This window comes from Manduca sexta, chromosome 3 (genome assembly GCF_014839805.1).
Source record: "Manduca sexta isolate Smith_Timp_Sample1 chromosome 3, JHU_Msex_v1.0, whole genome shotgun sequence".
Taxonomy (NCBI): Eukaryota; Metazoa; Arthropoda; class Insecta; order Lepidoptera; family Sphingidae; genus Manduca; species Manduca sexta.
In genome coordinates this window covers 3,212,157-3,227,603 of record NC_051117.1, presented here as the reverse complement: position 1 = coordinate 3,227,603, position 15,447 = coordinate 3,212,157, and the positions used below count along the sequence as shown (strand labels likewise).

At 36.5% G+C, this 15,447-nt stretch overlaps 1 protein-coding gene and 1 long non-coding RNA gene across 3 annotated transcripts in view; one reads left to right on the top strand and one right to left on the bottom strand.

Annotated features, from left to right (window-relative positions):
• LOC115441240 (transcriptional activator protein Pur-alpha) overlaps positions 1 to 15,447 on the top strand; it is a 62,037-nt gene that overhangs the window by 23,609 nt on the left and 22,981 nt on the right. For both annotated transcript variants that reach the window (XM_030165950.2, XM_030165953.2), the window contains exon 2: positions 2,185 to 2,232. In XM_030165950.2, the coding sequence (XP_030021810.1) occupies positions 2,185 to 2,232 (48 nt within the window). The remainder of the gene's footprint in view (positions 1 to 2,184; positions 2,233 to 15,447) is intronic.
• Positions 10,266 to 12,070, bottom strand: LOC119189589. The gene is made up of 2 exons (XR_005112498.1): positions 11,619 to 12,070; positions 10,266 to 10,540 (listed from the first exon to the last, which is right to left on the bottom strand). It is a non-coding gene; the product is annotated as an uncharacterized LOC119189589 (long non-coding RNA).

Sequence of the window (15,447 nt, the reverse complement as noted above, 5' to 3'; positions counted from 1 at the left end):
AACTTCGAAACCCATATATGTATAGCTTAGTAGTCGGAAGTTTGTGCCTAACAGACCAACGTGGCGCTAGGCCGCCTTGTCATAGCATGGAACGAGTAGTCGCGACTTCTGTTAACATTAGTAAAGTGAACCCGGAAGGCCGCAACCTTCGGGAGTTAAGGCAGCTTGTGTATGACGTCATGCTGTAAAGTGTATACAATTTTAATCTGTGCTTGTTTAAATACTGTTCATATCCGACTCCGGTAGTGATTGTTATTATTATCCTTACTTGAAATATACCAGAGATAAATCACTGTATTTTTAGTCGTTGTTGATTGAAAATATTATTATTGGTAAGATTATTTGTCGTCAAGAATGTACCGCTATAGCCTGTATTGTCATTGAGGTAATAAGCATTTGTGCCCACATAGTAATTGAATATATTACCGTCAATTTATAATTTTATCACCATCATTTACGTTATCACCATTTTCATCATATCGCTTTATCATATTCATGCTTAAACGTCTCACTTGGGGTTCCGAAAAAATGTACACGTGTATTGTATTAATTAATAAAACAATTATAGAAGTGTGTTTTCTTTTATTTACTATAACGCTTCGGTTAAGGTACCGGGGTCGTTGACACGCGCTCCCTAAATCGTCCGCATGTGAAAATGGCGTGTTATCACATCAAACGCGCCGCCCTGGGTCCTTGAGACCCGTAGGGACCGGCCGGCCGGGGGCCAGCCTCGACACTATATTTGGTCCTAATCTGCCCACTGTACCGTTTTTGAGATACATTAATTTAACATTTTCGCGATGGGGTTCCGATGACAATAACGATATTTTTTTTATATAACGGCTCGGTGAAGTGCTTTGCACCTGATGGTAAGATAATAGATGATTATCTCTCGCCAGTCAGCACAATTATGCTGGCATATTATAACGGGATGTACACAGGCTGACAGGTGGAACGCGATACACTTACGTGAGTCACTATGGTTGATTGTAATACCTTGTGTATGGTGGTAGCTATCTGGGCGGATGGAATCCCCTCTCCTTTCCCATTCCTTAAGGTCAGCCCCAAGTGTATCTGCTGTGCGTGTGTAAGTAGGCAGTTATTATCTTCCAATATAGGGCGTGTCCTAATGTCTAACTTAACAAATACCACAGTCGATTAGTTTATTATCTTAAGTAATTACTTTTTAATCAAAGAAACGACTGTTGACATTTAAAAAAAAATTATGTAGCGCTACATTTTTAACAATGCTTTGCGAATGTTTTGTAGTATTTTTCATCGGTTATTGACTGAAATGCGAAGTTATTTAATATTTAAAAATACAAATATTATATCGTTTTAGCGCGGTATAGTATTACAGTATTATTAAGAACTTTGAGTAGGGGTCTATGCGAGGCAATATTCGCTATACGTTGCTTAGAGATCAAGTCGTGCTTGCCAGAGTAGGGGGTTCCGGGCTATTGCCACTCTCATATATTAGAACTATTTATGCAGACTTCTATGATGATTATTGTTATTTTTACGCATAAGATCGAAGAAACCTTATGACTTAACTAACCTAGTTGGTAGTTAACCACACCGAGCAAGTCGAAGCGATAGCAATTCACTAGTCTACAACTAAGCTTGATGTCATTAGGCTAAATCCACCATACATTTGTTAGTGTTGTAGGGAGAGAGCGATGCTGTTTTTTTTTTTATAATAATCATCATACAAGTTTCCTTGTATCTTATAATGTTGAACTTAAACAAAATGTATCCAATAGTTTTGATAGTATCGGAAACTTAGAAAGATTTTCGCTAGCACAACACCTGGCTCTAGTGTGGGGATAGAATACGCTCGCCTCTACGCGACACAGATTTAGTTAAACTTCCGAGATTTATACAAATAAGATTCAATGTCGTATGTCGAGCCTTCTAATTCAGATTGTAACTATTTCGCAGTAAATCATATGTAGACATCGTTTGATCCCTTACTTGATCTATTACAATTGAAGAAATTTAATTTGAATCATTTTGTGTGCCTTCCCAACACAAATCTCTTCAACGATATTGATACAAAAATTACATACGACTAAGTAGCTATGCACATGAAAGTACATAGACTATAATTAGTATGAAAAATAAAGGATCACGGAACTTGGGGTTCAATTAGATATTATTTAACATTTGTTTGTGTTATTGCAGAATATCATGGTCAAGGAATGGACGCGGGCGGGAACAATTTTGACTCCGGTATGTATTTTAAGATTGCTAAGCTGTGCGCTTTTGCATACGTCATCGGAGGTGCTCAAACGGTCGATCCCTACCGTTAAAGAAACAATATAATTGCACTTAATAAATATATACAAATAGCGACCCGTACTATAAAATGAACTTTGCTCGTCATTACTAATAGACTATTAACAAAAAACGGACAAGGGCGAGTTAGACTCGCACACCGAGAATTTCGTACAAGCTTAACTTTGCCGTTCGATCCCTAGACATAGTTATTGCACCAATCGCAAATAATAAATGATTATAGTTAATTTTGTTTTTTTGTTATTAATGTACATAATTACGGCCTTCACATTTTTTCCTTTACATGTACTGTAAGACATTGCTACTTGCCAAAATTTCATGATTCTAGAATCTAGGGCAATGGGAAGTACTCTATATGGTAAAGTCGTAAAAAATGCGCCATAAGCGGTCATATCTTTTGATCGCTTTGACTTGCTTCTTTAATTTTTTCGCAGCCGAAAGAGACCATAGACTCGTGTATTTGATATAAATTTAAACTTGTTACCTCTCCGCTTTTCTGAGAAAAAGGGTCTTGAAAGAGTAGTAAGCATTCATTTAAATTAGACTAGAAAAATTACAATGTTTTATAGTTTTCGATATCTAGTAAAGCATGAACAGAATTAGATAGAATATTAGGATCGGCCATACGAGCACCTCTGTAATTAGGTTCTTTTCTGGGTGAAGGGTAATTTCGCTACATTTTTATCAAATAAATTTGATTAACCCGTGTTTTAACTAATCATCAGTTCTTCCTTTAATTTATTTTAAAAGTAGGAGATAAATCGCTAACTATTTTAATGACTGATTGGAATTGTTCATTAGTGTAGCTTTTAACCTTATTAGTTCTAACTGCTAACCACTTTCATGGCTTGTGCTAACTAACACTGATATGTATATATCTCTTAATTTCGCCAATGACGCTACATGTTAAATGTTGATGCATATTAATTTAATTAATTACGAACACATTTTGGGGAATCCTGAGAGCTTGAGGATTTTATATAAGAATTTCAAAGGTATTTCAGTGTGTCAATTCAGATTAAGGTATCGTGGATGAAAGCATTGAAATACACTTTTATAATAGGTAATGGAGGCTCAGTTTCTGCACTGCTGATTAATTTAATCTATTGGAATGGCTACATTAAAAACTTTTCAATTCTTAGCTCTTTAAAAAGAATTAGCTGCTAGAAAATAACTAGTTACTACTTACCACCTGCTGTACACGTCATTCAAACGAAAAAGTTACAAAGAAATATAGAGGTAGCTACAATTAAATAATATATATAATGTATCCTATAATTTGTTGTAAATGACAAACTAACTGACTGCTTTACATAAAATATAGAGTTTATTGGCTACTTTAGAATTGAATTGAGTTATGTAAACAGAATACTTTAATTTACAACATAGTGATTTCCATAAAATGTTTCATTAGCATTATGAAAAGAATAAGTTTCCCCTAAATACATATACATTAGTTGATAGTATAATTTAAATCGCTATACATAAAATAATTGATATAAAGGTGTTACACTATAGACAGGTTTTTTATTACTATTTAGAATAACAGTTGCCACAGGACAAGATTAATTTATTTGATAATTGTGTGACATAGCATACTATGTATAGTTCCATAAAGATTAACGCAGACTGATGTCTCGGAAACATTTAGCCTAATAATTGAACCTACTGTATGTTCTCTTAAGCTCGTTTTTCAGTTAGGGGTTAGGTCTACACTCTATATCAATACTTATATTAACAACGATCACCATAATATAATAAAAGAATGGTCCTTTACATATATTAAGCCGTAACGTGTAAACAATACATAGCAATACACAACCTTCATACGAATGTAACGTAATCAGCTTAAAGTACAAAGTTTGTTGAAAAGGCATTAGTTTTCTTAAATGCTTAAGACTTAAGGTTTATCTCTTCACGTTCGAAATCCCCCTAGATCCGTGGTATCGAGGAGGAACGCGACGTGCGAGCGACAAGAGTGATTATGTGTTTCCCGTGGTTAACAAGTAACACTATGAATGTGTAATGTCGTGGTAATTCACTTCAGTTGATTGAGGGAGAATGTGAGCCAATGTAAGGATTTAGGAACATGATAGAAATCCATCGGATATTAAATATGGCGTAGAACATGCATCAGCCATGTGGAATGTAGATAGCTTGTATATTTGTTTTATCCTGGTATGGTAATGTGACTACACCGACACATTTATTAGTTATTATAACGTTTAGGAAATCATAAATAGGCACTATTTAATAATAGCCTGTGCCAATATATTTTCCATTTATACTTACAAGTTGTCAGTACAGCGCGCCCCGAGCACCGCGTTGGGCGCCAACTCCCACTCGCGCTCGCATCAAAATGGAAATTTTTCAACGTATCCTGAATTGAATCTCGTTGCAGGCGCACCCTCCGGCTACAATATATAAACGTTGATTTAACGCTGAATTTACAAAAGATCCGTTTTTAAATTGGTCCCACGCTGTGATTTCAAGCGTGATTTTGTCATCCTGTTAAGGATATGGGAATTTAACAGCTTATTTGCATAGTGACCCAGTTGAGAACCTACGATGTAAATTATTTTTCAACACGAGAATATTCAGCGATATTTCATTCTTTACATTTATCAATATTTGCGTAGTAATATATCTGTGATGTTTATTAACTATTTTATGGTTTAAAATTTAAAAGCTTTTTAAATTACCATTGGCATATAGATTTATCTCAAAGTACTCCCCGTCAATAAACAGGTTTTAATAATAGTAATTAGATGTATAACTTTCTATATGACCAAAGAAATTCGTGCCGTGACAAATTGATTCAAAATCATTACCAAAAATATACCTTACTTCGCACAGCTTCTACAAGGCCAGTATATTTATGCCAGGCGTTGGTTAACCATCTCTAGTTAGCCGATATTTATCTGGACGCCACTCTACTTACCACCAGCTGAAGTGGAGTCATTTTGCCGGTGATCTCTTAAAACAAAATAATAAAATAAACCTAAAATTTATATTATCTTTTACGTAAAAATCATAACTGCCAAAATCGAACCAGACGGTTATCGCGCCGTATTGATTGCGATCATAATCGAGGTGGCGAATGTTGCCGCAATGGTTTTAATCGGCCGGAAGTGACGTAATCGGTGGTAACGTCCGATAGCTGTACACGGTAACCATGGCGTTTTAACCGTTACACTAACCGTAGCGATTGATGGGTTAACTTTATATGAAAGTGGCGGGAAGTAGGTAGCTGGTATGAGGACCCAAGCCGATGGCTACACGTCACTCCGTCACTCAACCTTCCTCTTCCACCATCCTTCCTTCCTTCAAGTTCTTAGTGGGGCTGGCGCAACATATTCTTTAATTTAGCGCATAAACGATTTGACTTTAGTTCTTATGGCCGACTCTCTTTCACGTTAATTCCGGGTGAATATTCCGGGTAATATTGCAACTGGAAGAAGGACGAATAGTTCATTATAAACTGATCACCAACTGTATATTGTGAATGTCGTACGTTTACCATTAGACCCGCCATCGACGCGTGTTATCATTGATTATCATTAATAAATTTATTATCAAATAATAACGTAAAATGATGTTTAATGCAGAGAATTTTTGCCGCATACACACCCTTTATTAAGATAGTCGCATACATCTGTTGAAAATTATATAACGGATATAAAAACGATGATTCACAAAATGAACATGCCGCTGCAGGTGGTTCAACGCTACGCTTTACATTAACAAGAGCAACCGTAAAAATAGGAATATAGTATGTTGGAGCAATTGCATTGTGATTTTTGTTCGATTTGTTTGATAGAAGTCTTATGATGGCAAGCAATATTGGCCACAATGTCCTTCAAACCGGATCAACTATGTTTGCACAACTTGATGAATTTTCGCATTAGAGAGATCTACCATCGTGTTACTAAAATACAGCAATCGATTTTTTTCAAAATCTACGGTTATCGAGTTCCGCGTGTATGCTCGTGTTGGGTTATTAATCAATATCTTGATAAGTTCGGTATGTGGGGCGTGCAAATAAATCGTACATTATGAATCCGCCTAAATTACTTACATTCTAATACTAGGGACGTGGGGACATTTTATTTGTACCTTCTTATTAGGAAAAGTATTTTCAGACTCGAAGAAGTAGTTCCAGAGATTCAAACAAAATCAAATTTTCAGTTTAATGTAATAGTATAGAGTTTTATTTGTACGTATGCCCTAAGATCTACGCGAAAGGCAGATGTGCTCTCAGTGCCTTCATTTCTTCGAGCTTATATCCGGTTCATGACACACAGCGAATCTCTCGATACATTAAGCAAAATATCAAACGCAGACAATTCAATTGGATTTTGTGAAGTAAAACTTATATTAATGTTGGAAATCGATCCTTGCCGACTCTTTAGCTGCCACTATTACAATTAATTCGGTTTTGGAATTTGTTCCAGATTCCAGATAAACACTCTATATTTTGACGAGAATGCTTGGCCGTCAACAAATCCTGGTAATAATTAATATCAATGCCTACGCCTTAGAAAACAGTCTTAAGCTATAAATAAACTCCACAGACATCGCCTTCACCGCTAAATCATATAAAGATTAGAAAGGCCTTTTAAACTCAATAAAACGTAACTTCTGAAGAAACATTCGACTTACGCGGTGATGTAAAGCGAAAATTTTTATAAAAGGCACACAGTTTGCAAAGTAGAAACCTCACAAGAACGATTAACGCGAGTCAAACGGCGAGAAAGTCTACAACTTTAAAAATGCTTTCAGTAACCGCGCGGTGAATTAACGCGGGTAATCCGCAGACTCGCGCGGAGGGGGGTCGCGGCTTCAAACAAGAGGATAATGAAGTTTTTCGCTATTATTTAGGGTCCAGCGCGCGAGCACTTTTCCCGCGCGGAATTTTTCATTACACACGCAATATTTTTCAAGTAACTAGTGCTAGGTGAACTCTATAGATTGACATTGTAGTTTACAATATAATTCTTGGTCATCGGAAGGGAACCTTTACACAGTTAATTGCATTACTTTTTAATTGGAAGTTTTGGATGCTGTTGTGCTACTGTTTATTGGCAAGTTGACGCTTACCATGCAAATGACCTATTCCACCTTCAATTAATAATGAAACAAATATACATGATTTCATCAGTCTCCATATACTGGCTGCACTGCTTTAGGGAATCAGTGTTGGATGTTAGACTGTAGGGACGTAATGGGAGGTCTGGTTGGTGACTGGATGATATCGGTGCATAGACTGAATTTAATGATGAGTTTTGTGGGTTTACGTTTACTTGATGATGGACTTCTCTTTTCATCCAGTAGCGATTACATAGTTTAACACATAACACTGGCTACTGTTATATTTGTTAAATATGAATGGTGTCTGTATTGTAATATTTTGCGAGTAATTTAGAGGATATGACAACCGTAGCATGAGACTTTATCAGCTAAAATTTAAGAGATCACAATTCGATTCCTATGTTGGTAACTTCTCCTCATTAGTTGCCATTGTTTTCAATTATCAATATAACTCAACGTGCTTTTAAAAATAAAAATAATAGTATTACTATTATTGACTACAGCGATCTAGAAACATATTTTTTCCACACACTGGGATAACTATTATAACATGTCATATATATCCTCAGACAATATGTATAATCCAATTGACCACTGACCGGCCGTTTCCAAGACAACGTTATGGTACCAAAAGGATACCAAAGGGCAGACGCCCCGCAGGCAGCCAGTGGTGCCTGCTAATTATTTACCACGTGATTAATTAATCGCACCCCCCACCGCCCGCACCCCGCGTCCCCGCCCCGCCACTCCATTTAATCTTGATCTCTTCCATATCCCCCACGTACGGTTGTTCGTCCATTACTTGGTATTCAATTAGATTCATGTCAAATTCGTTTTTGCTCGTGATTATTAGATCCTGCCTCTGTCGAATGATTAATAACAAGCTTTTGCTCGTGGCTTGGCCTGTGTGAAAGTATTCATGTATAAAGAATAGAGGAAAATAAGATGAAACTGAATGACAGTTAACGTGTATATTTGTGAAAATAATATTTAAAATCGTTTTCAAATTCACGAGATTACTCCCTACAATCATATGAGGCCTATAAAATCAAAGGCAGCTAAATCCAAGTCTATCAAATATTCAGGAAGCTACAAAAATCGATAACTTTGTTCAGGTAGTTACAATATTCTATATTTTAATCAAGATTTATAAAAAATGATAATATTACTAATAATCTGAATTTAAAATAATAAAACTCCCTTTATATTTGAGTATAGAGTGGAAATAAAATAGCATTTAGCTGTCTTTGATTCCAACTATCGGACATAGGTGTCTTTGATTCGGAGTAACTGGATATAACTGAGTTTGATAATAACAGCCGCCATTTTAAGTTCTTCGGATTAGTGATGTTCTTATACGTTCGATAAAGTAAAAACAACTATATTATTTTGTGACAAATTTTAATAAATTTTCCATTAAGTGAAATAATTGCTTGTATTGTTTTATTCTTATTATATTCTTAAGACTGGTGATTCTTCTGCTATTCCTTCACAAAAACTTTCTTCTAAATCTTGATTTCCTTCAACAAATGGCCCTCTAATAATACCTAAGTAAAATTGTAAATCTTCTCTTTCTTGCCATTCTAATCCAAAATGTTTTGCCAATAATTTCTCAACATCGGTTATTTTTGCCTGCGTCACAGGCACTCCCGTTGAAATGATGGTAGGTTGAAGCATGCTTGTATTTTGCCAGTTTTGCAGACATTAAAGGCTTTATTTGTATCTGAATTATAAAACTGTTCACCGCGGATAAGTGTGTTTCCTGAGATCTTCGATCTTTTATAATGAATCTTTTGCATTGGGTTATTTTGAATGGCCATTTCGCTGTCGGTTTAAAACCTCTTGAGTGGCTCTTTTGAAGTCTAACATTATAATATCCCTTAGATTCGTGACCGTCGCATTACTTGAAATGATGTCGCAGTATTCTCCTGGTTGGATGATTACTTCTCGCTTCTTTAGAACCCTTTCTACATTGCCGAAGAATCTGTCCGGGGGCATAAAACTATGCCCTGTTACGGGAAATATTATTTCAATACGTTTGACAGAGACATTTTCTAATAACCATTTAGACAGCATACTTAGCATTATGCTATTTTGTTTTGCCCACCACATCCGTCGGCAAATAAGCGTATGATGGTGATACCTGATAAATTAGTTTTATTTAATCGATCATACACGGCTGATGCTATTTGATTTGCTGTTTTACCAAATTCGTTTTCTGTCCAGGTGTATGCAAAGGTTGTGTTTTATTAAGCTTGTCTTTAGAGGATCCTTGCACAATAGTAAAATTATATAAGTAAAATTGTCGACTGTAGTAAGCACTTTGGTCTGGAATTCGAGGTAGTGGACAATTTTTCTGGCAATCAAAGGAAAAGGTAATCATATCATCCTTTTGCTCCTGCAGCATTTTGAAGAACGCCTTTGCTCTTAATTTATGCACTCTCAGTGCAGTCATTAACTCATTTTTCTTGACTCGATCGTTTTCTTTTTTGATTCTCTCATTCAATTCAATACAAGTTGAGCAGACATCAGTCTTAGGGGTACCGAAACCTAAATTAAATTCACTATTAAAAATATGGCGGAAGTATGATTGTTTTACAACAGATTGAGGATTTTCGTCTTTAAACATTTTGTACAGCTTGTTTATATTCAAGTCACTAGATAGGTATTTGCGTTCTTGAGAGGATGATCGACAATAATGCGATTCGATACATTTTAGTTTCATAATATAATTTCGAATGGACTCCTTCTGATCTTTAAATTTATTTATCTTACGATTACACCCTCGTCGTTCTCTGGCAAATTCCCTGTATAAAATAAATTTTTAAAGCGTACTCTACTCGGTATTTTGTTATACCAAGTATACTCAGAAACGCTTTTGGCAAACAGGAATACAGTCATGGCGAGCTCTGAAAACGCTATATTTGATATTGAAGTCTCTACCCAATCTTATGCTTTTGGTAGGACGCCTTCTTTTTACCTTCTGCGTTTTACAGCACTTCAGTATCAAAGCATCTTGCTCACTACGTTTACTTGAGGAATAAAACGAACTGTGGAAATTCATAATATCAGTCATTGTCAAACTTGAACATTTTAGGTGTTCATTTTATGTAAACAGATTATTCGTTCTGGTGCTTTCTTTGGCATGTACCTGTAAAATAGAAAAATTACTGTACTTTAATAGAGCATCGAGTATAATATCTTTGCAACGTTTCAATTTCTGTTGGCCAAACTCGGCGACGAGGGCAGTGATTTCAAATGTTGGGCGTACATCACCAAAGACAATAATATTTATTGTTAACTGAAAGAGTTTGCTTAGCCCAAGACCTATGAGAATGTTAAAAAAGTTTATAGAATTGTTCCAGATGAATAGAAATGTCCATGGAACAAGTTGGCATCAAGAGATGGTTTTGTATCAGAACCCGGTATCTACGCTCTACTAGCGCGCTCAAACAAATCGCAAGCAGAACAGTTTATGCGCCTCGTTTACGAGGAAGTGCTGCCCACCATCAGGAAAACGGGCGCGTACGTTTCTTCGCAAATCAGTCATAACCAAATTTCCAAAGTTGATTTCCCTGATGATAGAGAAAGATAAACAAATGGCTAAATTAATTGAAAAAATCATCGACGACCGGCCTAAGTTGGCGGTGATGATTGAACGCAACGAAACAAAGCACCATCTCCACGTTTACAAGAGGGGCGACTGCTATAAGTTTATACGCGTGCAAAAGAGAAACCTCTCGCAAGCCCTCAAGCGGGTATCCCCTGGCTAAGAGCTGGTCGTCCAACAGAAAAACATTCCAAACGGAGTCAATGTGCTTAATCCCACCAAGGAATTGCTCCTCCGTGACTCGTACAACTCTTGATGTAACAATATTCGAACCAACATAGATGTGCCTAATAGATAGGTAGTCGATAACAGGTATTTCACAAGACTAGGCACATCTATGTTGGTTCGAATATTGTTAAAACAAGATTTGATAACGCTCTCTGCGCCCAGTCTGTTTATAAGATTTATTAAATGAATACGCGGGAAGTCACCACGGCTAAAAACACTTGACTAAGACGCAGAATATTATTGGCAAAATAGATTATTAAAATGGTAATTTTCTTTCCTATGGGAAACAGGCGTAATTTGTATGTATGTATATGGTATTTGTTTATTGCAGTATTAAAATAATATTCTAATAGTTGGTATTTGGAACTAAAACGTGTAATACATCACTAACCTTTTCTTCTTAGCAATATTAGCTTTCCAATTCTCGGGGTTTCTTGTTCTTTTACGAGCCTTGCCCGCACTTGCTCTTGTTACAAGGACCTCCATGGCTCTCCAAATTCGAATTTTAGCAAAAGAATTGTCACGTAATTCAATACAAACACAAGAATAACGCCAAAAACTGGACGACGCATTCGCATGAATTGTATAGCGGCGGCCATGCTGATTCTCCGAAATCTTGCTCTCTGATTGGCAGGCGTAACTCATAGCTGTATTTGATTCTTACTGGTTGGCATGTAGCTGTCTTTGATGCCAATATCGATTTTAGAACTGAATTTTCTAGGGACTTAGCTGCATTTGTTAGTAAAATGAATACACTAAAACGTGTCCAACTAATTAAACTAGATGACGCCATAGTTAACTCATTTTACGACATTATGGCGTTTAGCTGCCTTTGATTTTATAGGCCTCATATTCAAAAAACTTTGCCGTTACAGTACTCTTAACAGCCCAATAGAGTAAGAAATGTGGTAGCTAAATAAAAGTCTGCATCGCATCTACGAATGTTCTGCGATGCTCAAATACTACCAGGTAGTCCACTCGCCCGCCCATGCTCTCTTGTTCCATATATACACCCTTGACTTATTCCGATAAGGGGTAGACAGAGACGCAGTTTCCGCGTCCAGGTTATGGTTTGCCTAGCTCAAGCAGTGTCACAATGGCTGAGCTTACCCTTATATCAATTGTCTGAATACAATAATCAGGGCCGATTCTCAACGAATGATAGTCCTTTTGGTTTATGGAGGTTGAGAGATCAATTTATGATTATATATAAATTGACATGATTGACAATATATTCGTATATACTAGGTATTATCTACGGGGCTAAAACTCAAATAATATTTTTTTATGATCCTTAATTTACCACTTTTCCCGTTGGACAGCCAAAGAATGCTGTACAAATATTTTTGATCAGGATATTAACATTTACCGCTCTCTTCCGCCATGTTTGAAAAGGATAAATTTAGAGCAATTCTTTGAAAACCAAAATTAATTCCCAAAAGCGAATGTCAAATGGATTGTTTTTAACCAGATGAAATAAAGGTGGAATTCGGGGAACACTTCCGCGTGGATTATTGTCAATTAATGTTACCAAAAAAATATTCACCGTGTAGGGCTGTCACTCAAGTTATCCTCAACCTCACCGTCTCAAATGATGGGTAAAGGTATATTCTGGTATATAGCGGGTGTCCATGGAATGTATGGAATGACCACAATAGTTCGCAGTATATTTGCATTGTAGGTCGTCGATGTCAAGTTAAAATTAGAAAAATATATAAATCTTTGCACCCCACTTATTTATACCTATCAGTTAATCTCTGATAGAACAATGCCACCACTAATCAGTCTTTAAAACCTATCTCTATTTAAATAAGGCACGCACGCCTGGCCCCAAGCGTATCTCTCAGGTGAAACACAAGCTTTACCATTTCGTCCGCTTATCCGACAGTTTATCTTGGAATCGTCGGTGATCGCATGAATGTCCTCACTGAGGTCCGGGCAGCCCTACCGACCGGCACATTACGGCCTGTATCGATTGGAGTGTTGCTGGGCGCGCGGTGTTTGTACCTTCGTCTCTGGACACTTTTTGTTTTTGTTTTGATGCAGATTTAGGGTTGGCGATATTAAAATGTACGCGGTTTTGGTAAATAGATGTGAGGGGACTGATGAGTTTTGGATTATTATTTGAGTATGGAGTCGTTTGTACGAGGATTGGATTCGTGTTTGCAGAATGGTCACACGATATATTTCATACCCGATAAAATTCGTACATTAAGTTTGGCGCGCTTCCTGAGGTCAATTAGTGTATATCCAGGAAAAAATCTAATGGTAATCTCTTATAGTACTTCGTAACTCATTATTTTTGGGGATTTTACATTGTTTGTACAATAATTAAAAAGTAAAACCAATATGGTGTAAGTCTTGCTAACTTAATAATTAATTTATTTATTTGCACTTCATATACAATAAAATTTGTACAAAAGCGGACTTAATGCCTGTACATAATAATATTTTAAGGTCAGTTACAAACAGCCACGTGCGCAATAGAAACTGTACAATTCCCGCAGGATGGAAATTCCTTTGTTACCTCACCGCGGACTGCACGCCACGGTCGGTAACGGTTGGTTGCGTACACAAATGTAATATCGATTAATTGCTAGTTTCAGATGCTCTGCTTGCTTGGATAATTGTTAGAAAGATAGGAAAATCTTTTTATTGTTATGAAAATATTTTTTAATATTATATCCGTTGTAATAACATATTTTGTGAAAATTGTAGTCTCTACATAATACTCTAGAAAGCAGAGCTTTTAAGAACAGAACGCACGGCGCGGAGCGGCATACACTTACCCCCTTATTTATAAACGTTATTAATGTAAGTACGGAGCATTGCTGTGATAACCAGTCTGTTTCTCAGTGCTGACGGCATGACAGCCTCGCAGTGCGTAGACATAGGGCTGTTGTGATTCGCCAATATTTAGTTCCAACTTTAATCAAGTTGGCTGTCAGATAAACGAAAACTGAGAAACAGACTTGTTATCACAACAATGCTTCATCCTTAAATAAATAACGTTTATGAATATGGCCGTTAGTGATCAGGCTTGGCAACTTGTATACGAAATCCTAAAACACCTTATTATAACAAAAGCCCTAAAAGGCGTGAGTTCATAAGTTACTCCGATAAGGTGTTCGCCCGCTTTGTTACGAATGCGTGTTGCAACCGTGACGCAATGGCGCGTGACGCGACGTTACGTGCGCCGACGTCGATCCACGTTGACGCGTAGAGCTACTAACGTGTGTAATTAACTTGTAGGCGGTATAATTATTTAGTATTTCGCTGTGGACTCTAGGTATTTATATAACTGAGAATTGAGAGTTGATATTTAATGCCTCAGGGTGACGAACTTAATGTAACTCCATGAACTACTTGCTGCTTAAGCTGTAGGCGCTGCTAATTGCTGTTTAAGGGTCGACGTTGTAGTTTACATAGTAGGTACTTAGCGGCATGCTGCTTGTGCCTGCTGCTTGTGCCATAGCGTCGTATAAAAAATATCACGCCAAACTACTTTATGAAGCCATTATAAAACTTTTTCAAACGATTTTCGTGCCAATTATTTCGTCCAACATTAAAAACTACTATTACTGTAACGCCGTTGTGGCAGGCGCATAGCATTTGCGACTATGCAACAATCTCGTGACCGGCACATAAATTACGATTTCTAATACACGTTAATTGCGTTCATTATGTGGGGGCCGGTTGTGTGCAAAAACTCGGTTCGTCCGCCGCCGACTCTATATTCACTGATGAATGACAATGCAGCACGCGTAAAGGGTGACGCAGACTTATACACCTGTCGACAGATCGGCTCGATTTATTTTTTATTATTTTTTTATTTATATGGTCTACATGACTTGATACAAACAATAATATGATATACCCTACTTACTATTAATAAAGAATAATTGCTCTTTACTTGTAACTCTGTACATGTAGGCACAGCATACAATAGCAGGAAAATTTAACTGCAATATAATCTAGTTTTTAAATTTATCTACATACTTATATATTATTCAAAAGCAGTTAAGTAGACAAAAAGAAAATGGAAAAAAATAATGATGAATCTATATTTATAATAATTATTAGAAATTATTATTATTTAGATAGATTTTGGGTCATCCTTAAAAGCAGCTGTTGATTCTGAACATATATTCATATGAAAAACGGTACAGAAAAATGAACTTAACTAATTTGGTGTAGAGTGCGTTTTATACGAAATGTTT